This window comes from Stomoxys calcitrans, chromosome 1 (genome assembly GCF_963082655.1).
Source record: "Stomoxys calcitrans chromosome 1, idStoCalc2.1, whole genome shotgun sequence".
In the NCBI taxonomy this organism is placed as follows: domain Eukaryota; kingdom Metazoa; phylum Arthropoda; class Insecta; order Diptera; family Muscidae; genus Stomoxys; species Stomoxys calcitrans.
The window spans coordinates 254,259,773-254,285,814 of record NC_081552.1 but is presented as its reverse complement, the minus strand read 5'-3'; the positions used below and the strand labels follow the sequence as shown (position 1 = coordinate 254,285,814).

The following is a 26,042-nucleotide window of genomic DNA, read 5'->3' as shown; positions in this document are numbered from 1 at the left end:
CACGAAATGCAAAAAGGGGTGTGGTGCTAACGCGAGGACGTCAAGCGTGAACATCTTTACCGACAGTAAAGTTGCCATTAGGGCAATAACAACCAGTACGGTAAGGTCTCGAACAGTCTTGTAGTGTAAGAAGGTGATAAACGCCTTCTCTGAGGATGGTAAAATCCGCATCGTTTGGATGCCGCGCCATAACGGAGTAAGGGGAAATAAAAGGGCAGACGATTTGACAGTGAAGGCCAGAGGACTGCCGTCGATAAACTTGGTTAACCTGAAGCCTTTCGGGTCGACGCAGTCCAAGTTAAGGGAGTGGGCGACGAATCCACATGCAACATTGTGGAACAGCGAAACGGTCGGTAGGACGGCGAAAATCCTATGGGGGGATCCAGATAGTGAGAAGACGAAGCTATTACAAAAAGGAAGTAAGAAGGAGGTCAGTATAGTTATTGGTTTCATAGCGGGACATATAGGACTACGAGCTCAAATGCAAATGCAAATTTTGCCCATCAACATTCCACTGAGGAACAGGGGCAAACTTCTCACATATCAATGAGTGCAGTCCGATTCAAGTTTTTAAGCTCAATGATAAGGGGCCTCCTTTTTATAGCCGAGTCGGAACGGCGTGCCACAATACGACACCTCTTTTGGAGAGAAGTTTTACATGGCGTAGTACCTCACAAATGTTGCCAGCATTAGGAAGGAAAACCACCGCTCAGCAATTTTTTCTGATGGTCTCGCCAATATTCGAACCTAGGCTTTCAGCGTCATTGGTAGACATGCTTACCACTGCGCGGTGGGCTCTGTGTGTGCCTTGTCGACGAAGGGGGTGCCTTGAGAAAATTTTCTTTTTGTTTTCAAGGTATCAAAATTTTGTAGTTAAATTTTTCACACATCTTTCTTTAGAGTATCTTTTACTAAAATTTTGTCTTTTAAGTCAGTTTCATAAAATGCTTTTCGTTTTTTATTTTTAAATATTTTTTATTTAGAGAATATTTTATCAAGATTTTGTTTTTAGGAAAAATTTTAGCAAAATTTCATCTTTGTAGAGATTTTAACAAAATTTTGTCTTTAGAGAAAATTTTATTTAAGAAATAACAAGTGTAAAGGCTTTAAGTACGGCCGGGCCGAACTTTGGATACCCACCACCTCGGGTATATATGTAAACCACCTTTTGTCCTACTCCGGTAAAAAATGCATAATTTATGCCCCCATAGCAACTTTATCTATGTTCCGATTTGGACCAAATTCGAAACGGATATTGTTCAATTTTGTAGAAAACATATTGGTCTTTGTGGTAGCCATATCCAAATATAGACCTATCTGAACCATAAACGACAGGGATGTCGAAAGCCTAACACAACTCATTGTCGTCAATTTCGGCGAAATCGGAAAATAAATGCGCCTTTTATGGGGCTAAGACTTTACATCGAGAGATCGGCCTATATGGCAGCTATATCCAAATCTGAACCGATCTGGGCCAAATTCAAGAGGGATGTCGAAGAGCTTAACTTAACACTCTGTCCCAAATGTCAGCGACATCGACAAATAAATGCGCCTTTTATGGGCCAAAAACCTAAAATCGAGACATCGTTCTTAATGGCAGCTATATATAAATCTGAACCGATCTGTGCCATATTCCAGGAAAATGTCGAGGGGCCTCACTTAACTCACTGTCCCAAATTTAGGCGACATCGAACAATAAATGCGCCTCTTATGGGCTAAAAACCTTAAATCGAGAGATCGTTCTTAATGGCAGCTATATCCAAATCTGAACCGATCTGGGCCATATTCCAAGAAGATATCGAGGGGCATAACTTAACTCACTGTCCCAAATTTCGGCGACATCGGACAATAATTGCACCTCTTATTGGCCAAAAACCTTATATCGAGACATCGTTCTTAATGGCAGCTATATCCAAATCTGAACCGATCTGTGCCATATTCCAGGAAGATGTCGGGGGGCCTAACTTAACTCATTGTCCCAAATTTCTGGGACATCAGATAATAAATGCACCTTTTATGGGCCCAAAACCATAAATCGAGAAATCGGTATATATGGCAGCTATATCCCAATCTGGACCGATCTGCCCCTAATTGAAGAAGGATGTCGAAGTGCCTAACGTAACTCACGGTCTCAAATTTCAGCGAGATCGGACAATAAATGCGTCTTTTATGGGCCCTTAACTCGAGAGATCGGTCCAAATGGCACCTATATCCATATCTGGACTGAACTGGGCCAAATTGAAAAAGGATGTCGAAGGGCCTAATATAACTCACGGTCTCATATTTCAGCAAAATCATATAATAAATGTGGATTCTATGGGTCTAAGACTATGGGGGGCTATATCAAGATATGTCTTTGCACTGGTAGGATCTTTGTCTCCTGATGGAGGTGGTCCACATGAGAACTGAGGAGACAGCCAGTCGTAATTCGGAGGGCGGCATTCTGACCGATCTAAATATTATTCCACTGCGTGTCACAAAGTTGAGGAGACCACACTGGCGCTGCATAACTCTTCACAGACCGGCCAATTGCTTTGTACATGGTCAACAAGGTTTCTTTGTCTGCATCCCAAGAGCTGTCAAATGTGACGCCAAGTTTTTTGGGACACTTGATGGTAGGAATCATTTCTCAATCGACCATCACAGTCAGCTCAGTTGTTATTGTTGTTGTAGCAGTGTGACGTACACTGAGGCGGCAGCCCTTGCCGATGAAGGACTTCATCGGGTCAATCCGATACGTACAACCGGCTGCCTTGGGATTGTCAGCTCAGTATTCACCTCAAGCGTATTTGTAGTGAACAATGTGGCTGAACATTTGTGGCAGATCTCAGATTTCTTGCAGCGAAATAAGAGGCAAGTTCGTGGAGGTAGACGTTCAACCTATCGCAAATGTCAACAATGGGTGGGGGGCCTGATGCCATGATCGCACAATCGTCTGCATATGATACGATCTCTATGCCTTCTGGAGGGGATGGAAAGGAGGAAAGATAGAGGTTAAACAGTGCCGGAGATATCACCACACCTTGGGGAACTCCGTGTTTCACTCTACGTTGCTTCGATTTCTTATCCCTAAATTCCACAAATGACTGGCGACCACACAGATAATTCGCGACCCACCGTTTCAGGCCTGGCTGGAGGGACGTGTTGGCGATGTCCTCAAATAATTTGGCATTGCTTATCATGTCGAATGCATTCGATAGGTCCAGTGCCACGAGGACCGTCCTATCACATGGTCTGGGCTGATTGAAACCACTCAAATGTGTGCGGTGATGGCATGCAAAGCTGTTGGTGTGCTATGCAGTCTTCGATATCCATGTTGATGCTCCGCGAATGGAAATTATCCTACGTGACTCAGTAGGAATAATGCCTCAAGCGTCTTTGCTACTGGTAAGAGAAGAGCGATGGGTCTGTACGACTCCCTCAAACTTGAGTCCTTTTCAGGCTTCAGGCGGGATCACTCTGCCCATTTTCCAGAAAACGGGAACTATAAGAGTGTTCAAAGACAGGTTGAGGACAGTAGTAAGGTACTCAACTCCAGGTGAATCTAGATTCTTCAACATCAATGTAGAGATTTCGTTGGGGCCCAACGCTTTGGATGATTTGGCGCCACGGATGACATTCGTAACTTCGCCCACGGTAAATTGTGATGGCTGTTCATCGGCTCGGAGACCACGAATATGGTGAATGCCTCTCCTCCTTGCCCTGTCTATCTCGGGATGCACAATAAATTGACGATTGAACAATCTGGCGCATCTCTTCGGATCAGTCACGGTTATTTCGACAAAAGCGACTGAGGCCCTGTCATCCCCTCTACCATGGTTCGAGAGTGGCTTAACAGCAGACCACAGCTTGCCTACACCGGTGCCTAAGTTACATTGCTCCAAGTGTTCCAGCCACAAATTCCGCTTATGTTCGTTGACTACCCCGTTTATTTCGAGATTCAGCTCGCTGATTCTGGGGTTAGTGGGATCCATACCACGAATCCCATCACGGTTGTCTGCGAGTACCATTGCCTGCGCCGGGAAATTGGGCCGCACTTTGAGGTATTCAACCGGCTGGTATAAAGCGAGCGGCTGCTGCGTTAATGATTTATCGGAATTTCCTCTCGGCCACTAGCACATCCGAGGGGGGTGGTAGTTCACTGAAGCGACAATTGGTATACTCTTTGAAGGCAGCCCAATTGGCCTTCTTCTGATTGATTAACGTCCGGAGCTCAGAGTTTCTGAAGTCGGGTGGTCGGTCGATGGTGAAAATTATGGGGAGGTAGTCTGACCCCAAAGAGATGACGGCTTGCTACGATACGTCACTCAGCAGCTCAGGGGATGCAATGCAAATGTCTGGCGAGCTGCTGCGGCTCCTCGTATTTCTAGTGGGGGCTTCCTCATTCACCATACGAAACGTGGAGCCTTCAATCTGCTCTGCCAAAGCTATGCCACTCTGGTCTTCATCTAGGGGAGAATGCCATGACGGGAGATGCGCATTAAAGTCCTCTAGAACCAGACCATTATGGCCTAGATAGCAACCCAATTATGTCGGAGTTGTAAGCTTGGCCATAATTTGGGACACAGCTACCAACCGGCGGTATGTACACGTTGTATAGCTCTATCTCGGCAGTACCGGGCCTGACTGCTATCCCCATGCACTTCATGTAGGGGTCACTAGAGCCAGGCGCAGACGAGATGGGTGTTTATTGCACGGAATGGTGTATCACGAAGGCTAATCCCCCACCTTCACTTCTTGAGCGATCCTTACGTAGCACATTGTATCCGTGACAACTGTGCAAGCTGCAGGTGTTGGTCAGCTTTGTCTCCTGGATCGCTGTGACCAATATATCTTTCCGACTCATGAAATCCACAATGTCATCGATCTTGCCACGGAGTCTGTTGCAGTTTAGCTGCAAATACGATACATTTCCCGGCGCTGGCCTGGCAAATTTTGGGCTGGGATGCTGACGTTGCGTATATTGCCTTAGAGGAGAGTTCAGGGGAGTCACATAGTCTGACGACGAGGAAGACAATCCCACATTACAATCCCATGGCAGCCGGTTGTACGTACCGGATCGACCCAATGGAATCCTTCATCGGCAAGGTCTGCCGCCTCGGTATACAAAACACTGCTACAATAACAACGAGGACGCTTGTGACCCACCGCTGGCTGTGTTCGCACAGCACCTTGCGACATATCCAGTATGACTATACTCCCATAGTGAAGTGAGGCCAGAGAAAGATCGGATATGTATCCACTCCATGCACCGGTTACACCTCACCGACACCAACCAATGATGGAGGCGGTTCTGGAAAACCGAACAGAACCAGGGTCCGAGGTTCTTTTCAATACCGTCGCGGATCAGAAGCGTGCGGAGAAGGCACTCCGGGATGTGCCTCTCCCATGACGAAAAAAAAGACGAACACGTACACTGAGGCGGCAACCCTTGTCGATGAGGGTTCCATCGGATCAATCCGTTGCGTACAACCGGCTGCCATGGGATTGCAGCAGCACGTGTTAACATCTTCCAATTGTGCTCAAATTTTGGTAATCTTAAAATCTAACAAAATGAAACATTTTAGGGTTTGCCGCCAAAAACTAAAAATTTCAAGCCACCCTAATATACCTATATGATCTAAATCTAAGGCAATTTTTACTAAAATTTTTAAATATCCCACCACAGGATGACTGTGAGCACCACAAGGATTGGGACTCTGAGCTCCCATTTGCGCAGTGTTCATGGTCATCTCGAGAAGCTTAGCTGGGCTAGCGTGCGCGCCCACAGGATAGTGAAATGCTTCGTATACGGAGTAGCTGCAATCAGCGATATCGAGTGGAGAGTATCAGCGAGAGGTCGAGCGGCACTGGCTCTTGCTTGAATACTGGGTGCTTGTGATACTCGATATGACAAGGCGAGTTATGGGAGCCTTTAAATAACCAACGGGCATAACGTTCCCTTGATGATTGGTCGCTACCTTCACATACACACAAATCTCATATAATTTTGGTATAGATGGATTTCCTATGCATGATACCTATTTCTTAACACCATGGCCAACAATTCGTTATCTACAACAGGTTTTGTATTCATGAGACTTATCTATTATTTGTGAAGAAAGAAAATTTATTGTTGGTGTTGTTGTTGATTCTTTCAAGTGGGTCATCAAGCTAATTATTTGAAAACCGCCACAAATCATAGCCCTAGTATTAGTTCGCATGGCTTGTGTTAGATAGCACCTTTCACTTTTGATATGAATAGGTGTAAATGTGTCACACTTTGACATAGAATTTGATCTCTAGGCTTTCTATCCCTCATTTTTAGTATACCACGCAACATATCTAATCAAATGATTGTCTTATCACGATAAAAAGTCATAATTCTGTTTATTACAGCTTATATAAAAATACGTTTTTAAGTTTTCTATCTTTACTCGTTAAAAATACATTATAAAAAAAAACACATCGAACAACATTCAACATTTCTTTAACACTTTCTAGTTTTGTTGTAAATAATTGCAATAGAGTAATGGAAGCGATGAAAAATGTGCGTAGGTTGCATTATCATACAAAACATACAAATGGGCCACAAATCTATATTCCGAATAAAGAATAAACTACAAAAAATGTAAAAAAAAATTTAGTTGCATACGGAATAGGGCCTACAGAAGCCAACCACAGTTCAAAAAGACACGATTTTGCTTTATAGGCAGAATGATGGAAATGAATGACGGCGACGGTTATGTTCAAATGGCATAGAATGAAGTCTTCTTTTAATTTCGTAGAAATAAGATCAGCGCTTGTATGAACTTGGCAGCTCAAATGCGACTTCGGGAATTATCCTTGACATTGAAGAGTTTGCGAACGAAGAATACCTAAGGCACAAAGAAAATAAATCGTTTTCATAGGATGGCAAAGTTTATTTCAAGAAACTTACCTGGACGGAACATGTGATTACAATTACCAAGATTTGGCAAATAGAGAATGTCTGAATGTAGGAATTATTGTCCAGGACCAAGGCATAATCACGTGCCTCACGATTTCTACTGTGGTATTGGTAGGCCAACATGTCGTTGATGTTGCGCTCCACAGTGCCTATGGTACTGGTGAAGTTCTCCATATTGAGCTGCAATGCTTCAATTTCCTTGGCATATTTATCCCAAGCATCATATTTTACCACAGTAATATAGATGTTAACCAATTTTCCGGCAAACCTTGAAAATTGATTGTCAATGCAGACAGAATAATAGCCGCCGGGTGACACCTGATCCGTGTAATCGGCAGTGGCTTGCCATTGGTAAGGCTTTACAATTGCACCAGATGGATTACGCACAGCAAAACCAGCCATACCGTCACCACCACGTACCACCTACCAAAAACAACAACAATAAAAATCAAATTCAGTTAATTGCCAATGGCCAAATATTTCCACACTTGAGACCTACACTAAATGAGACATAGAAAGTCGCTCCCGGTTGTACATATTGGTGATAACAGTCCTCTTTTCCGGCATCTATATGGACCTGTTGCGTGGGTTTAAAACGAAGAAAAACTTAAGACACAAAAACACACACACATACATCTTCTTATCGCAAACTCTAAACAAACTTACTTTGTAGTCCATTGCCACAGCTGGAAGATTTTCATACCATGGTTTGGGTACTTCTTGTGAAACAACCTGATTGGTGACTATATTGACCAAAACAATTAAAATAATCCCAAAAAAAAGTTTATGCCACGTCGCCGAGGAATGCATTTTTTTGTTTGGATTAGCGATAAATAAAAACAACAACAAATCTTTTTTGTGACAGTTCCCTTCACTGCTGTCGGCAGATTGATATATCGTAAATCGACTCATGCCGATAATCGATAACATTGCTCGACGACACTCAATAATCGGTTATAATAGACATTTTACATGACACATCAAACTCTTAGTCATCGACTACGTATTGATTATAGATTTTCTCAAAATCACTTACTTTATCATTCCTTTTGTTTATATTAAACCATGTTTACACTTCGAGCAAAACAAGATTTGCGACAAGGTTTCCCATACATTTTCAGTGTGAGCAAATCCAAATTTTGCCCATGAACATTCCACTATGGAACAGGGACAAACTTCTCAAATATCAAAGAGTGCAGTCTGATTCAAGTTTAAGCTCAATGATAAGGGGCCTCCTTTTTGTAGCCGAGTCCGAACGGCGTGCCGCAGTGCGACACCTCCTTGGAGAGAAGTTTTACATGGTATTGTACCTCACAAATGTTGCCAGCATTAGGAGCATGACATAATTACCAGGTAGTGTATCGTAAACAGCTGAGTACAATTTTTTCTCGCGAAGTTCACTATCTGTCAACGTGTTTTGGTTGTGTGTCTTAAAAACCACATTCAAGATATATTCATTTACAGGTAATGGCAACGAAAAATGACGCGAACTAGTTATATACACAAAATCAGAGTTGCACTAATCGCCGATTTTGATAGATAGTGCACTCAGTGTTTTGTTGTTGGACAACTTCCAGTACCTGTAAATGAATATTTCTTGATTAGGAGGGGAAAACCACCGCTGATAAATTTTTCTGATGGTCTTGCCAGGATTCGAACCCAGGCGTTCAGCGTCGTAGGCGGACATGCTAACCTCTGCGCTACGGTGGCCTCCTCTTCCCTTCAGTGTGAGCAATTCTACTTATTTGAGAAGATTTCCAGCAAATCTCCTTCGAAATTGAAATCCACCACGGCGTTTGTATTGAATACCGGTTTTATTGGGATTTTTGGGCATCACTTTTTCTTAACATCTGACAATTTCTTATTGAAATTATAAAATTTAGTAGTAATTTAATAAAATCGTTTCACAAACTTAATTGCTGACCGCAATATACATATATTTAGTAGATCACTCAATATCTGTGCCGAATTTCGGTGCATAAGTTATCCAATTTTAATCGGATTGTGTCGAAAGGAGGTTTACATATATACCCAAGGTGGTGGGTATACAAAGTTCGGCCCGACCGAACTTAATGCCTTTCTCATTTGCTATTGCTCTGGCGTTTACACCACTATTTTTACGCCTCATTATACCCTTCACCATAGGATGGGGGTAAACTAATTTCGTCATTCTGTTTGTAACTACTCGAAATATTCGCCTGAGACCCCATAATGTATATATATTCTTGATCGTCGTGACATTTTGTGTCGATCTAGACATGTCCGTCCGTCTTTCCGTTCGTCCGTCTGTCCGTTCGCCCTTTTGTCTGTCGAAAGCACGCTAACTTTCGAAGGAGTAAAACTAACCGCTTGAAATTCTTCTTATTAGTGTAGGTCGATTGGGATTGTAAATGGGCCATATCGTTCCATGTTTTGATAAAGCTGCCATATAAACCGATCTCGGGTCTTGACTTCCTGAGCCTCTAGAGGGCGCAATTCTTATCCGATTGGAATGAAATTTTGCACGACGTGTTTTGTTATGATATCCAACAACGGTGTCAAGTATGGTTCAAATCGGTCCATAACCTGATATAGCTGCCATATAAACCGATCTCGGGTCTTGACTTCTTGAACCTCTAGAGTGCGCAATTCTTATCCGATTTGGCTGAAATTTTGCACGACGTATTTTGTTATGACTTCCAACAACTGTGTTTAGAATAGTTTAAGTTGGTTCATTACCTGATATAGCTGCCATATAAACCGATCTGGGGTCTTGACTTCTTGAGCCACTAGAGGGCGCAATTATTATCCAATTGGAATGAAATTTTGCATAAGGTGTTTTGTTATGACTTTCAATAGATGTGCTAAGTATGGTTCCATTCGGTTAATATCCTGATATAGCTGCCATATAAACCGATCTTGGGTCTTGACTTCTTGAGCCTCTAGAGTGCGCAACTCTTATCCGATTGGAATGAAATTTTGCACGACATGTTTCGCTATGACTTCCAACAACTGTGCTAAGTATGGTTCAAATCGGTCAATAACCTCATTAAGCTGTCAAATAAACCGATCTCGGGTCTTGACTTCCTGAGCCACTAGAGGGCGCAATTGTTATCAAATTTGGCTGAAATTTTGCATAAGATGTTTTGTTATGACTTTCAACAGATTTGCTAAGTATGGTTCCTTTCGGTTAATATCCTGGTATAGCTGCCATATTAACCGATCTGGGGTCTTGACTTCCTGAACCACTAGAGGGCGCAATTATTATCCGATTTGGCTGAAATTGTACATGACGTGATTTGTTATGACCTCAAATCAGTCTGTAACCTAATATGGTTGCCTCATAAACCGGTATGGGATCTTGACTCCTTGAGCCTTAAAAGGGCGCAATTATTATCCGATTTGGCTGAAATTTTGTACAACGACTTCTCCCTTTAACATATGTGTCGAATATGCTGTGAATCGGTTTATAGCCTAATACAGCTCCCCTATAAACCGATCTTCCAATTTTACTTCTTCAGCCCCTAAAGTGCGTAATTCTTACTAGAGTTGGCTGATATTGTACACAGTGACTTCTACAATGGTCTCCAATATTCAATACAATTATGGTCGGAAATGAACCATAACTTGATATTGTTCCAATAACATAGCAATTCTTTTCTTTTATCCTTTTTTTGCCTAAGAAGAGATGCCGGGAAAAGAACTCGACAAATGCGATCCATGCTGGATGGTATTGGGTTGCCCAAAAAGTAATTGCGGATTTTTTAAAAGAAGTAAATGCATTTTTAATAAAACTTAGAATGAACTTTAATCAAATATACTTTTTTTACACTTTTTTTCTAAAGCAAGCTAAAAGTAACAGCTGATAAATGACAGAAGAAAGAATGCAATTACAGAGTCACAAGCTGTGAAAAAATTTGTCAACGCCGACTAAATCCGCAATTACTTTTTGGGCAACGCAATATATAAGATTCGGCCCGGCCGAACTAAGCACGCTTTTTTAATTGTAATGTTATAACAATGCTGTTTTGTACCATGTGTTTACCATTTGTATACTTTTATGTGAGGGCAGTGCGGATATTCATCATTTATACACCATGTGGTTGTGTGTCACCGTGTTTTTGTGTGTCACCATGTTGTTGTGTGTCTTGGCTATTCATTACATATAAATCATGTTGTTGCGTGTCACCATGTTGTTTTGTGTCACCATGTTGTTTTGTGTCACCATGTTGTTTTGTGTCACCATGTTGTTGTATGTCACCATATTGTTGTGTATCTTCACAGGTTGGTGGCATCGTTGTAGGGTTACCATTAATCTTGTGCCTACGTTTTCGTCTGAGCTGTTTTCATTTAGTACGAACATTGTCGCTAGTCACCATGTCAGGATCTTTTTGTAGTTTCTTAAAATCATTTTTGGATATGGAGTTGTAGTGTAACAAGTGGCTACCTTTGTTTTGTCTTTGTTTATGGCCCTTAAGTTTACAAGGGTCTAATATCTCCCCAAATAAATTCAAATATTTTGATATCATTTCCAAACATGTGCTTTTCTTTATTTTACCATTTGTTTACCATTCTCATTCATATTTACCACTTTTTCATTATTTTTTTTTTTGGTTGTCAATATTATTTATTTTATAATGTATTGTAGTTTTAGTTTTATTTTCTTTATTTTCTTTTTTGTATAATTTAAATGCATTGCTATGTTGGTTGTTGTTTTGTTTTTTTCTTTGTATGTATGTATGATTGTGTGAGTGTATGTCAAGCATGTTAGGTAGGTAATTTGTGTGTACCTGAATGAGGTGTTATGATTGCGATAAAGTGAGTGTGTGTGTATGTGTGTGTGAGGGTGTGTAAAGTGAATTTATGTTGATTCCGATGTTGAGTATCCTCTTATCCTTTTGCTTATACTTTTATTTTCATATAATGTTTGCTATAGTCGGTGATTTATTTTCGTAATTGTTTTAGGTGTCATTTCTTGTTTCTTGTTTTTTTGCTAAATATTTTTGCTAATTCATACTTTTCCATTCATTCCATTCATATGTATGTATGTATGTATGTCTCAATTCATTTATTTATTTATTTATTTGTTGGCGGTGATTGCGCTAGGGATCACAAGGATCTGCCAGGATATAGTGAAGATGATCCGGTGATGGGGTGGCTGGGGTTGTACGGCTGAGGATGATATGGGGAGTGACAGTGATATATGTATATATGTATGCAAGTTGTATGTTGTATGTATATGCATTTGACAATTTCATTGGTTATACTCTACAATTTGGTATTGTTTATATATATCTTTATTTGTTGGTTGGTTTCTCTTTGTTTTTTCGGTGATTGATAGAGTTTTTGTTTTGATATATTTTTTCATTTTTTTTTATTTTATTTTTTTTTTTTTTTTTGTAATCGAACGTATCTGGAATGAGAATCAATTCTTACATTTCAAAAAGCCGAAAGCGTAAAACAATTTTTAATGGAAGAGGAAAAAACGATAACAGTTGTTTGTTTGTATTTAAGGGGTTTTTTGTTTTGGTTTCGGTTAATCTATTTATGTATGTATGTTCGTATGTATGTGTGAATTGAAAATTTGGAACCCAACGAGAATTATATGACTTTTGTTATTAATTAAATATCAATCAAATTGAAATATAGAAATTGTTTGGTCTAAAAAATGGCTTAAGTACGTATCTGTTGGCTATTTTTGTTGGATTTTAGCTATAACTTTATTTTGGTTTTTTCTTATCGGTATTTTCTTTTATTATTGAGTTTTGTTTTAATTTTCTGTTTTGTTTTGTTTTTTTTTTTTTCATTATTAATTATAATATAAATTTTAATATGTATATATATATATAAATATGTTGTATTTGTTGCATGTTTCTATGTCTGTATATATATTTTTATATGTATATTAGGGTGGATGGCTCGTACGATAATTGTTGAATTTCAACGATTATCACCAGTTACAAAAAAAATATTGTTTTTCTTTGCTATGAAGTTTTTTTTTTAATTTTTACAATTATAATTAAGAAATTAGTTTTATTAAATAAATTATATTCTACAATTAAAAATTTTTAGCTGGTTACATATTTTTTTGTTTTTGTTGAAATCGAACAATTTACATACATATCGCCGTTATCACCATGAATGTTTCTATTTAGTACATGCCTATTTACAATAGAGACTATCTCACTATTATACATGGGCATGTATTAAACTGAAACATTCTATAAGAAATTTTTTTTTGTTGTGGCTTCATTGTGGTTGTAAAGTGTTGTCTTCCAGAACTGTGTTCTTTTATTGAAATATAAACCTCGGGTATATTCGTAAACTACCTTTCGTCAAAATCCGGTGAAAAGTGCATACCTTATGCCCCATAGCAGTTATATCGAAATATGTTCCGATTTGCACTAAACTTAAAATTTCACTAAAATCGGATAATAAATGCGCCTTTTATGGGCTCAAAACAGTAAATCGATAGATTGGTCTATATGGCAGCTATATCCAAATCTGGACCGATTTGCACCAAACTTAAAATTTTAGCAAAATCGGATAATAAATGCGCCTTTTATGGGCTCAAAACAGTAAATCGATAGATTGGTCTATATGGCAGCTATATCCAAATCTGGACCGATCTAGGCCAAATTGCATAAAGATGTCAAGGGGCCTAGCACAACTCACTGTCCCAAATTTCGGCGAAAGCGGACAATAAATGCGCCTTTTATGGGCCCAAAACATTAAATCGAGAGTTCGGTCTATATGGCAGCTATATCTAAATCTGAACCGATTTGGGCCAAATTAAAGAGGGCGGTCGAAGGGCCCAACACAAATCCCTGTCCCAAATTTCGCGAAATGGGACAATAAATGCGCCTTTTATGTGCCCAAAACCTTAAATCGAGAGATCGGTTTATATGGCAGCTATGGACCGATCTGAACCAAATTGAAGAAGAATGTTGAAGGACCTAACATGTCCCAAATTTCGGTGAAATCGGACAAAAAATGCTCCTTTTATGGGCTCAAGACCCTAAATCGAGAGATCGGTCTATATGGCAGCTATATCCAAATCTGAACCGATCTGGGCAAAATTATAGAGGGCTATCGAAGGGTCTAACGCAACTAACTATTCCAAATTTCGGCGAAATCGTATAATAAATGCAGCTTTTATGGACCCAAGACCCTTAATCGGGGGATCGGTCTATATGGCAGCTATATCCAAATTTGGACCGATCTGTGCTTTAATGCAGAAGGATATCATGGGGCCTAACATAACTCTCTGTCCAAAATTTCGTCGACATTGGACAATAAATGCGCCTTTTATGGGTCCAAAGCCTTAAATCGAGAGATCGGTTTATATGGCAGCTATATCCTAGTCTTGACCGATCTGTGCCATATTGCAGAAATATATCGACGGGCCTAACACAACTCGCTGTCCCAAATTTCGGCGAAATCGGACAATAAATGCGCCTTTTATGGGCCCAAGACCTTAAATCGAGAGATCGGTCTATATGACAGCTATATCCAAATCTGGACCGATCTAAACCAAATTGAAGAAGAATGTTAAAGGGTCTAACACAACTCACTGCCCCAAATTTCAGCAAAATCGGATTATAAATGCGGCTTTTATGTGCCAAAACCTTCAATCGAGTGATCGGTCTATATGGCAGCTATAACCAAATCTGGACCGATCTAGGCCAAATTGGAAAAAGATATCAAGGGGCCTAACACTACTCACTGTCCCAAATTTCGGCGACATCGGACAATAAATGAGCCATTTTATGGGCGCAAGACCTTAAATCGAGAGATTGGTCTATATGGCGCTATATCCAACTCTGAATCGATCTGGGCCAAAGTGCAGGATGATGTCGAAGGGCCAAACACATTTCACTGTCCAAAATTTCGGCGACATCGGACAATAAATGAGCCTTTTATGGGAGCAAGACCTTAAATCGGGAGATCGGTCTATATGCCCGCTATATCCAAATCTGAACCGATCTGTGCCATATTGCAGAAGAATGTTGAACAGCTTAACACAACTCACTATCCCAAATTTCAAAGAAATCGGATAATAAATGCGCCTTTTATGGGTCCAAGACCCTAAATGTAGAGATCGGTCTATATGGTAGCTATATCCAAATCTGGACCGATCTGGACGAAAGTGCAGAAAGAAGTCAAAGGGTCGAACAAAACTCACTGTTCCAAATTTCAGCAAAATCGGACAATAAATTTGCCTTTAATGGGCTTAAGACCCTAAATCGGCGGATCGGTCTATAGGGGGGCTTTATCAAAATTTAGTCCGATATAGCCCATCTTCGAACTTAACCTGCTTATGGACAAAAAAAAAATTTGCCAGCGGAACTTCGTGCTACACGGGTGGATCAAAGCTAGAGGACAGAGTGGGCCTGGGGTATTCTCCATTGAAAACCCAGAAACTGAGATCTGTTTTAGACTACACATACAAATGATTACCGAACGTCTGTGGACCGTAACCAGAATATATAATTCAGTAAAAAAAAACTAAGTTCTGTTTTCGTGTCAGCTGATAAAATTTGAAGTTTGAACAAATTTCAAAACCAATAATTTAATTTAGAAACCAGCTTTTCTTCTATTTTATGGTGACTTTGTGGAATTTATCACAACTTGTTGTTTAAAGTTTAGGTTGAATGGGTAGCCATGAAAAGGTGAGTTCACTCGGTAGCCAGTCTGACCTGTGGTGAAAAGCAAATGAAAAAATTAAAAATGTGTGATAAGAAGAAATTGCAAGATGAGAGTAGGGCACCGTCGTATGCGCTAGTCCATGTTAGCACTATGTTGTGAAACTGGAGTCTATTCAGGGATACCATACATTCCGCCTAGAACTTCGACCTCACTGAGCTGGAACCCACGGTCTTGAGGGCCGACAAATATGTATACTGTTTTGGAAAACTGTAAATCCCTTCTCATAGAACATACACTCGTCTGGCAGTCTCACCGACGTATCGATATTTTGTGTGTCGGAGTATGGCCCCAATCCAGTCCCTGTCCCCATATTGGAGCTATCTATTAGGACCAAGGTATCATTCCCTTCAAACATAGGATTCGCGTCTCATTTCTCCATCCAGGGGAAGGGGGAATCCCGAGAAAACCTCACCCTTGAGGCGTTCCCCTTATCGCCAGCTTTCTTACTACACTATCTACGAAGTCCGCGTTGATAGCCCTGACACGTAGCATTAAGTCACACAGGAAGAAACTCAGTTTGACCCCCCGTGAAGTGAGGTTCAGGGTGGTGACAGTCGACCCATCTCCTCGTTATTAAATGCCCTTTCAATATTTAGGATAGCCGCCATCGCGTACTCCTTCAGTAGGAGAGACGTCTCGATTTCTCGCACCACTTTGTGGAGGGCCGTCTCCTCTGATCTGCCTGGTATACCTGAAATTCAATCATCCGATTTGGCTGAAACTTTGCATGAAGTGTTTTGTTATGACTTTCAATGACTGTGCTAAGTAAATCGGTGAACATCGGTACATAACCTGATATAGCTGCCATATAAACCGATCGGTGATCTTGACTTCTTGAGCCTCTAGAGGGTGCAATTCTCATCCGATTTGGAAGAAATTTTGTACAACAGCGTCTTTTATGACCATCAACATACGTGTCTGAATGGTTCAATAGCTTGATACAGCTCCCATATAAACCGATCTCCCGATTTTGCTTCTTGAGTCCCTACAAGGCGCAATTCTTAACCGAATGAACTGAAATATTACACAATAGCATATTCTTATTCAATTTTCTTTATTTGCCTAAAAAGAGATACTGTGCATAGAACTCGACATATGCGATCCATGGTGGAGAGTATATAAGATTCGGCCCGGCCGAACTTAGCACGCTCTTACTTGTTCCATTTTCTTTTCACTATTTTGCCTCTCTTTTTTCCAAACATTCCAAAAATTTTGCCTTCTTTTGTTTTCTGTTCAAACAAAATTTGATTGAATGGTGGCTACTCTCAGTTAAGCTAAATTTTGCCGTTCACAAATATTGTTGATATTCAGTGAACGCCGTTATTTTGGTGTAGGTGCCTATGAAATGATAGCAGCTGATTCATGACATAATTACCAGGTAGTGTACAGCGGAGTAGGATTTTTTCTCTCGTAGTGCACTATCAGTCAACGAGTCTTGGTTGTGTGTGTGTGTGTATTGTAGTTAAGAACTATAACATAAAAACAACGAAAAATGGTGCAAACTAGCAACGTACACAAAATTAGAGTTGCACTAATCACTGATTTTGACAAATAGTGCACTGAATATTTTGTTGTTGGGCAACTGCCACTACCTGTAAATGAATATATCTTGAGCTGATTAAAAGTGCTTAATTCTTAACGCTAGACTTGCCATGGTGTAGGTTAGGTTAGGCTGAAAGAGGGTGCAGATATTAATCCGCCCCATGCCACTATGGACATACACCTGAGCCAGTAATCGGCTTGTTGTGCCGTCTAAAAACTATTGGGTTGCCCAAAAAGTAATTGCGGATTTTTTTTAAATGCAGTTTTAATAACTTTTTTTCTAAAGCAAGCTAAAAGTAACAGCTGATAACTGACAGAAGAATGAATGCAATTACAGAGTCACAAGCTATGAAAAAATTTGTCAACGCCGACTATATGAAAAATCCGCAATTACTTTTTGGGCAACACAATATAAAGTAACCTCCAAAAAGAAAATTTTAAGTTAGGAATTCCGTGCTACTTACAGAATCCTTAATTGTTTTCAATGCCACTCCCCTAAGTTGGTTCATGTCTGATATTGTGTCTTCACCTAAGTACCGGTATCTCTTGGACGCGAAAGCCGGGCAATGACAAAGGAAATGCTCCAACGTCTCATCATCTTGCCCTACACATGCTTTCACTTGCCGCACCGATTTTACATAAGTGAGCTCGTAGTCCTATGTGTCCCGTTATGATACCAATAGCTATACTGACCTCCTTCTTGCTTCCTTTCAGTAATAGCCTTGTCTTCTCATGATCTGGATCCCCCCATAGGATTTTCGCCGTCCAACCGACCGTTTCGCTGTTCCACAATGTTGCATGCGCATTCGTCGCCCACTCCCTTAACGCGGACTGCGTCGACCCGAAAGGCTTTGGGTTAACCTTCGGTTATTGACGGCAGTCCTCGGGCCTTCACCTGCCATGGTGTAGGAAATGCAACATTTTTTCACTCTCTGTAGGCAACATCATTACAAACGAAAACTACACCCGGTAATGGGGTAACATTTTTTTGGACAAACGAAAGCAAAATTTCGATTTTTTTGTACAATCGAAATCATCATAAATTTAACACAAATTTCCCTTTAACCTTCTATTTCTAATATCATTGGGTTTTTTTTTTGGGGGAATCATCAACATAAGCAAAACACAGTTGAGAACAACCCCTTTACAGTAATGGTGAATTGGTGTTGGGGGTGGTGACGGTGGTGGCTTTGTGTTAGTGTTTTGTGGTGTTGGTGTTTTGTGAGTCTGTGTGGATTGGTGTGTTGTGTCTTTGCTAACATATACACATGCATATGTATGTACATTAGAATGGTTGGTGTCTAGACTACAATCATCGTATAAAATTGTCATTATTTGGTATCAATTAATAATTTATTAAATGTGTTTTATTTTGGTTTTAGTTTTTCATATCTTTTTTTTTTCATCTTTTTCATTTGTTTGTAGGCAAAAATATATATGTATGTATACATTATAAAATGAGTATATTTGGTTTGGTAGGACAACTACGGAATTGTCAGTAACCGGCTTTTCCTTAATGCTCTGCTGTTTGTTTTCGTTTTCTTCTCCGTTTTGTTTTGTGTGTTTGGTAGTACATTTGTTTCGTTAACATTTTTCGCTAAATCAGTCACTTCCGTGTTGTGTGGTTGTTTCACTTTAAAAATATATATGTATATATATATTATTTTTATCGTTATTATTTATTCATTTTGTTTTTATCGCTTGAGTAGAAAATGAGCTATAATTTAATTTTGTTCTTGTTCTTTGTCATACATATTAATTATTATTTTTATTAGATTTATATCATCTTATTTGGTTAATCGGATGTTTCGGTTAGGGGAGGGGGGCAAGGAAGGAAGGGCTATGCATTTAGTAGGTATATGAAGATTGTTCGTTCATCTGCTCGTCTCGGTTTGAGAGGGGAGGAAAGCGTTTCCCTTATTGTTTACACTTTTTGGCGGGGTGGCAACGTTGCAGAGAGATAAAGGGAGAAATTTTGTAACCATTCATTTGCAGGTTCGTTATTATTTTAGAAAGCTCAGCATAATATTTAATATCATTTAATAATTTCGTTTATTTATTTTGCTTTTATTTTTGGTTTTTCTTTTTGGAAGAGGGTTCGTTTTGTAGAGAAAAAACAAGAAATTTCAATGTTTTCAACAAGAAAGTTATGAAAATTTTTGCTCACAACTGTTGTTCGGCTCATAATGATTTAAAGATGGGGCGAAGTAGTAGAAGAAGATGTTAATTTCTATTTTTCTCATTGTTATTATTGCAATTGTTGTTCTTGTTGTTGTTAGAGTATTATTATTATGTTTTGGTTTTTTATTATTATTAATAAATTGTTGCAAAGAAATGCTTAAAATTATGACTAGACTTAGCTTAAGGAAATACTCAGTAGATCATCAGTCGCATTCGGGTCCATCGGAAAAGTGTCCGCGCACATCGAGCGCTGTTGCCAGCTGGAAAATTATATGCGACAATGTTGGATGCTCCAGCAGTTCATTGGATGGCAATGGTGGTTCACAACGTGGTCTCATATGGCGTCCCCGGAAACCACGATGCAGTCTCAATACAACATCACAGAACACAAAGCGTAGTATGAGGGTGCGTAAAAAGTCATCACCAAAGAATTGAACATATGATGAATCTAAAACGGAAACGGATGATTAAAGTGTGAGATAACAAAAACAAAAATAAACTTAAAGTTTGTTTTAGCGAATCCCACAATTGGCGGATCAATATCCAAATACCTTTGACTTGTTAAACATTTCAATTTAAAAAACATTTCAAAAATAAACAAGTAAGAGCGTGCAAAGTTCGGCCAGGCCGAATCTTATATACCCTCCACCATTGATCGCATTTGTCGAGTTCTATGCGCGGTATCTCTTTTTAGGCAAACAAAGAATATTGAAGAAGAACTGTCATGCTATTGGAGCTGTTTCAAGTTATAGTCAGATTCGGACCATAAATGAATGCTGAACATTGTAGAAGCCATTGTGCAATATTTTAGTGCATTCGGATAAGAATTGCGCCTTGCAGGGGCTCAAGAAGCTAAATCGGGAGATCGGTTTATATGGGAGCTGTATCAAGCCATAGATCGATTCAGACTATATTAGAGACGTATGTTGAAGGTCATGAAAGAAGCCGTTGTACAAAATTTCAGCCAAATCGGATAAGAATTGCGCCCTCTAGAGGTTCAAGAAGTCAAGATCCCAGATCGGTTTATATGGCAGCTATATCAGGTTATGAACCGATTTGAATCTTATTTGACACAGTTGTTGAAAGTAAGAATAAAATACGTCATGTAAAATTTCAGCCAAATCGGATAGGAATTGCGCCCTTTACAAGCTCAAGAAGTCAAGTCCCCAGATCTGTTTATATGACAGCTATATCAGGTTGTGAACCGATTTGAACCATACTTTTCACAGTTGTTGGATCTCATCACAAAATACTTCGTGCAAAAATTCATTCGAATGGGATAAGAATTGCGCCCTCTAGAGGCTCAAGAAGTCAAGACCCAAGATCGGTTTATATGGCAGCTATATCAGGTTATGAACCGATTTGAAACTTATTTGACACAGTTGTTGAAAGTAAGAATAAATTACGTCATGCAAAATTTCAGCCAAATCGGATAGGAATGTCGCCCTCTAGAACTTCAAGAAGTCAAATCCCCAGATCTGTTTATATGACCGCTATATCAGGTTATGAACCGATTTGAACCATACTTAACACAGTTGTTGGATATCATAACAAAACACGTCGTGCAAAATTTCATTCCAATCGGACAAGAATTGCGCCCTCTAGAAACCCAAGAAGTCAAGACCCAAGATCGGTTTATATGGCAGCTATATCAAACCATGAACCGATATGGTCCATTTACAATCCCAACCGACCTACACTAATAACAAGTATTTGTGCAAAATTTCAATCGGGTAGCTTAACTTCTTCGAAAGTTAGCGTGCTTTCGACAGACAGACGGATGGACGGACGGACGGACAGACGGACACGGCTAGATCGACATAAAATGTCACGACGATCAAGAATATATATACTTTATGGGGTCTCAGACGAATATTTCGAGTAGTTACAAACAGAATGACGAAATTAGTATATCCCCATCCTATGGTGGAGGGTATAATAAACCGATCTGAACCATAAACGACACGGATATCGAAAAACCTAACATAAGTCACTGTGACAAATTTCAGTAAAATCGGATTATAAATGCGCCCTTTATGGGGTCAAGATTCGAGATATCGGTCTATAAGGCAGCTATATCCAAATCTGGATCCAGTTGCAGAAAAATGCCGAAGAGCCTAACACAACTCACTGTCCCAAATTTCGGCGACATCGGACTATAAATGGGCCTTTTATGGTCCCAAAACCCTAAATCGAGAGATCGGTGTATATGGCAGCTATATGCAAATCTTGATCGATCTAGACAAAATTACAGAAGTATGTCGAGGGGCTTAACTTAGCTCACTGTCCCAAATTTCGGCGACATTGGGCAATAAATGCGCCTTTTATGATCCCAAAACCTTAAATCGAGGGATCGGTCAATATGGCAGCTATATCCAAATCTAGACCGATCTAGACCAAATTGAAGATGGTTGTCGAAGGTCTTTACACAACTCACTGTCCCAAATTTCGGCGACATCGGATAATAAATGCGCCTTTTATGGACTCAAAACCTTAAAACGAGAGATCGGTCTATACGACAGCTATATCCAAATCTAAACCGATCTGAGCCAAATAGAAAAAAAATGTCGAAGGGCCTAACAGAACTCACTGTCCCAGATTTAGGCGACATTGGGCATAGACCGATGCGCCTTTTATGGTCCCAAAACCTTAAATCGAGTGATCGGTCTACATGGCAGCTATATTCAAATTTAGACCGATCTGGACAATAAATGCGCCTTTATGGGCCCAAAGAGAGATCGGTCTATATGGCAGCTATATCCTAATCTAAACCGAACTGGGTTAAATTGGAAAGGGATGTCGAAGGGCTTAACACAACTCACTGTCCCAAATTTCGGCGACTTCGGACAATAAATGCGCCTTTTATGGTCCAAAGACCTTAAATCGAGAGATCGGTCTATATGGCAGCTACATCCAAATCTGTACCGATCTGAGCCAAATTATTGTAAGATGTCGGAGGGCCGAACACAACTCACTGTCTAAAATTTTGGCAAAATCTGACAATAAATGGGCCTTATATGGACTCAAAACCTTATATCAAGAGATCGGTCTATATGACACCTATATCCAAATCTGAACCGATCTGTGCCATATTGCAGAAGTATGTCGAGGGGCTTAACTTAACTCACTGTCCCAAATTTAGGCGACATTGGGCAATAAATGCGCCTTTTATGGTCCTAAAACCTTAAATCGAGAGATCGGTCTACATGGCAGCTATATCCAAATCTGTACCGATCTGAGCCAAATTATTGATGGATGTCGGAGGGCCAAACACAACTCACTGTCTCAAATTTCGGCGAAATCGGACAATAAATGCGATTTTTATGGGCCTAAGACCCTAAATCGGCGGATCGGTCTTTATAGGGACTATATCAAGATATAGTCCGATATAGCCTATCTTTGAACTTATCCTGCTTAGGGACAAAAAAAGAATCTGTGCAAAGTTTCAGCTCAATATCTCTTTTTTTTTAAAGACTCTAGCGTGGTTTCAACAGACAGACGGACGGACATGTGTCAGCTCAATATATCTATTTTTAAAGACTGTAGCGCGATTGCAACAGACAGACGGACGGTTATGGCTAGATCGTCTTAGATATTCTGATCAAGAATATATATACTTTATAGGGTCGGAAATGGATATTTCGATGTGTTGCAAACGGAATGACAAAATTAATATACCCCCTTGCTTTGGTGGTGGGTATGGAAATGGTTGGCAGCCATGTGAAAACTTCTCCCCAAAGAGGTGACACTGCGGCACACCGCACAGTGTTGCCTCTTAGTGTATTACAATAGGTAGAGTTAACATAGAGCTCTAAAATTTGGCACACGAGTATATTTGAGTGTAATATGGAATACAGTGGAGTATGGTCCAAATCGGTCTATACCCTGATATAGCTCCCATATAAACCGATCTGCCGATTTAACTTCTTAAGCCTACAGAAATCGCAATCATTACCCGATTTGTCTGAAATTCTGTATATTGATATTTGTTAAGAGTCTCAACAACTACCCCAAGTATGGTCCAAATCGGTTTATAAACTGATATAGCTCCCATATAAACCGATCTCTCGATTTATACTCTTCAGCCTCCAGAGGGTGCAATTATAGTCCGATTTTGCTGCAATTTTGCAGCAAAATGGCTTCTGCTATGACTCTGAAAAACACCACCAAGTATTGTCCAAATCGTTATATAACCTGATAAGCTTTCTCTTGATTTGAGTTCTTAAGCCAGTAGATGGCGTTTACTTTAACTTAAAACTTTATCCCTGAATTGTGTTTTCCGTTTTACTGATTTCTGATGTTTATGTAAAGTTTTGGGTTTTGGTGTATTCGGGGGACTATACTAAAATTTTCCGGTGAACATTTTTGTAAAATATTTTGATGTGCTAGAATCCCAATTTAAAGGAGTTTTTACCCTGTTTCCAAAAAGGGTTCGAAAATCAATTCTTACAAAATAATCCAAAATATTGAGATGGTGCACGTTTGTGCACCCAAAGCCAATCTGTCGATTTAATGTCCTGAGCCCCTGGAATCCGCAATTTTTATCCTATTAGGCTGAAATTGCACATAGTGTACTGTTATGACTTCCAACATCCGCTACAACGACAAGTATGGTCCAAATCGATCTATAAGCTGCTATAGCTCCTATATAAACGAATCTTCCGATTAATATTCTACGACCCCAAGAAGCTTACATTTGGCTGAAGCTAAAGTGGGTACCCAAGATTCTGTCCGGCCGAACTACGGCATATTTTTACTTGTTCAACCTACCTATATATCCTTGGTCGATTTCATCTATGCGACAGCGTGTCACTAAACGAGAGGCTTCCGTTATGAAATGATCCACATACGATTGGCAACGCTCCCAATGATGTATGGGCACATCGCCAACATTGCAGATGTAACATAGCGCGGTCAGTGGGGAATGCAGGAACAACGTAAACAAGGAGCCATGGTGTTGGACTTCGGCTGAAAAAAAGTGAAAGCAAGGGGAAAGATTGGTACAAACGCTAACATAAAAATTGTTGAGTTCGAAATGGAATTGGTTTGGAAAACTACCTCTACCTTGGAATGCTGGTGGCACATCCTGGGGTGACATCAGTACAACCAACGGTTGGCCAAAGTAACGGGGTATGTGTTGGAAAACAAACGAGTTGTCCGAATCAATGATAATGAACATGGGTCGACGGGTGAAGGGATACAAATCGCCAGGATACAGACAGTGGGTCTCTTTGTAAGATTTCCCTCGACACGCCAGACCACCACCGTCGACACCGTCACGTTTGACACTGGTGGCCAAGCCACCCAATTCGTAACCGTCTGAAAGCAAACAGAAAAGAAAGTGAGAATGTTCAATGGCTCCACATTGGGAAGGAAGTTAATTTGGGGCCGGCCTTACAATCTTCAGGATGTTTTGTTGTTGAGAAGCAACCATCTGCCGACATGTATAAGAGTAAGGCGCCTCCCGGAGGCAATTCTTTAAAACCGCTAGCTAAGAACACCAGAAGTTGGCTAATCGAAGGCTTATACAATAAATACTTATGAGGATTGTCACGATAATGGCGGCTATTTTCCATATAGCCCTTGGAACCTGGAACACCATATGGCGGTATACGACTGGCCGCTGGACTGGCATCGTGTCCATGCAGGCCATGTGAAGCACTCATAGGATGTGTTGTTTCTGTTGGTTCCCGTTCTAGTGTTTGTAACATTCTGGAAAAGAACAAAGAATTGCATATCAGTGGGGTACTTCTAGTTCGGCATGCATGTGGTTGAGGTGATGAGTCACCTACCTAAACATGTCCATTGTCAACTCGGAGAATTTGGCTTGTTCGCATGCCGAGCCCACAATTAGAATCTCCTGTAGACTCAGCGTCATGTGCGGTGATCTCTCGCATGGCGGCGTTGTTAGCGGCGACAACCTAGAACCGGAACCACTACTCATCAATGGGTGAAGTTTACCATACTCTTAGAGCTCTTGCTAAGGCCCGTGCTTTCACAGAAGAATTGATTTGATGTGATGCAAATGAGACATTTTGTGATTTTCAAGGTGGAAGCGTTTGGTAGCGGCTTTGGTACTAACAGTCCCCATCTCCCTGAGGGGAGAGGTGAAGAGGAGGTTTGCACCTTACCGCACCGAACACACAAACATACACCTCTCTTTAATGTTTATTATTATTTTTTTTTTATTTATATTTTTTTCATTATTTATTCTTTTTTTACCTTGAATTTTTTTTGTGATTTTTTTTTTTAACAAAAATGAAATATCGAACGTGCAAGAAATTTGGTTAGTTAGTTTTGTAATTTATGTTTCATATGCTCATACAATCAGAAAAGGTGTGATATAAAGTGAAGCAGCATTCAAGACTGAACAAAGGTCAACTATTCCATGGAATACTTTGTGAGAAAACATAGGTTTAATATATGCTTCTGTCGTTTCCTGGATTCAAGAACTCCCAATGATAAATAAGGAAAATACAAACGCCTATCTTTACAAAATCCATTAACTTCTGACTAAAGAGAGAGAGAGAGAGAGAGAGAGAGAGAGAGAGAGAGAGAGAGAGAGATAACAAGAAAAAAGGCGTTAAGTTCGGTCGGGCCGCACTTTGGATACCCACCACCTCAGGTATATATGTAAACCACATTTTGTCATAATCCGATGAAAAATGCATAATTTATGCCTCCATTGCAGCTTTATCGAAAT

The 26,042-nt window shown here is 40.0% G+C and overlaps 2 protein-coding genes across 6 annotated transcripts in view; both read right to left on the bottom strand.

Moving 5' to 3' along the window:
* Positions 1 to 6,350: 6,350 nt before the first annotated feature.
* LOC106092911 (transmembrane emp24 domain-containing protein B) lies at positions 6,351 to 7,802 on the bottom strand. The gene is made up of 4 exons (XM_013259863.2): positions 7,595 to 7,802; positions 7,428 to 7,505; positions 6,920 to 7,351; positions 6,351 to 6,857 (listed from the first exon to the last, which is right to left on the bottom strand). The coding sequence occupies exons 1-4, from the start codon at positions 7,736 to 7,738 to the stop codon at positions 6,801 to 6,803; spliced, it is 711 nt and encodes a 236-aa protein (XP_013115317.2). The 5' UTR covers positions 7,739 to 7,802; the 3' UTR covers positions 6,351 to 6,800.
* A 9,985-nt stretch (positions 7,803 to 17,787) lies between these two features.
* The window catches only part of LOC106092912 (protein SCAI), a 29,030-nt gene continuing 20,775 nt past the window's right edge, over positions 17,788 to 26,042 (bottom strand). For 2 of the 5 annotated variants that reach the window (XM_013259864.2, XM_013259865.2), the window contains exons 6-10: positions 25,132 to 25,275; positions 24,738 to 25,051; positions 24,398 to 24,658; positions 24,110 to 24,307; positions 17,788 to 19,787 (exon numbers count right to left, since the gene is read on the bottom strand). In XM_013259864.2, coding sequence (XP_013115318.1) covers positions 19,543 to 19,787; positions 24,110 to 24,307; positions 24,398 to 24,658; positions 24,738 to 25,051; positions 25,132 to 25,275 — 1,162 coding nt within the window. In that variant the 3' untranslated portion in view covers positions 17,788 to 19,542. The remainder of the gene's footprint in view (positions 19,788 to 24,109; positions 24,308 to 24,397; positions 24,659 to 24,737; positions 25,052 to 25,131; positions 25,276 to 26,042) is intronic. The other 3 variants (XM_013259866.2, XM_013259867.2, XM_013259868.2) reach the window with 3 other exon arrangements.

Bases quoted from the DNA above. Each gene is read 5' to 3' on its own strand.
- LOC106092911 (XM_013259863.2), bottom strand. From the start codon at position 7,738: ATGCATTCCTCGGCGACGTGGCATAAACTTTTTTTTGGGATTATTTTA. The intron at 7,506-7,594 runs GTAAGTTTGTTT...CCCACGCAACAG, and splicing joins CTGTGGCAATGGACTACAAA to GTCCATATAGATGCCGGAAA. The intron at 7,352-7,427 runs GTAGGTCTCAAG...TGTTTTTGGTAG, and splicing joins CTTTCTATGTCTCATTTAGT to GTGGTACGTGGTGGTGACGG.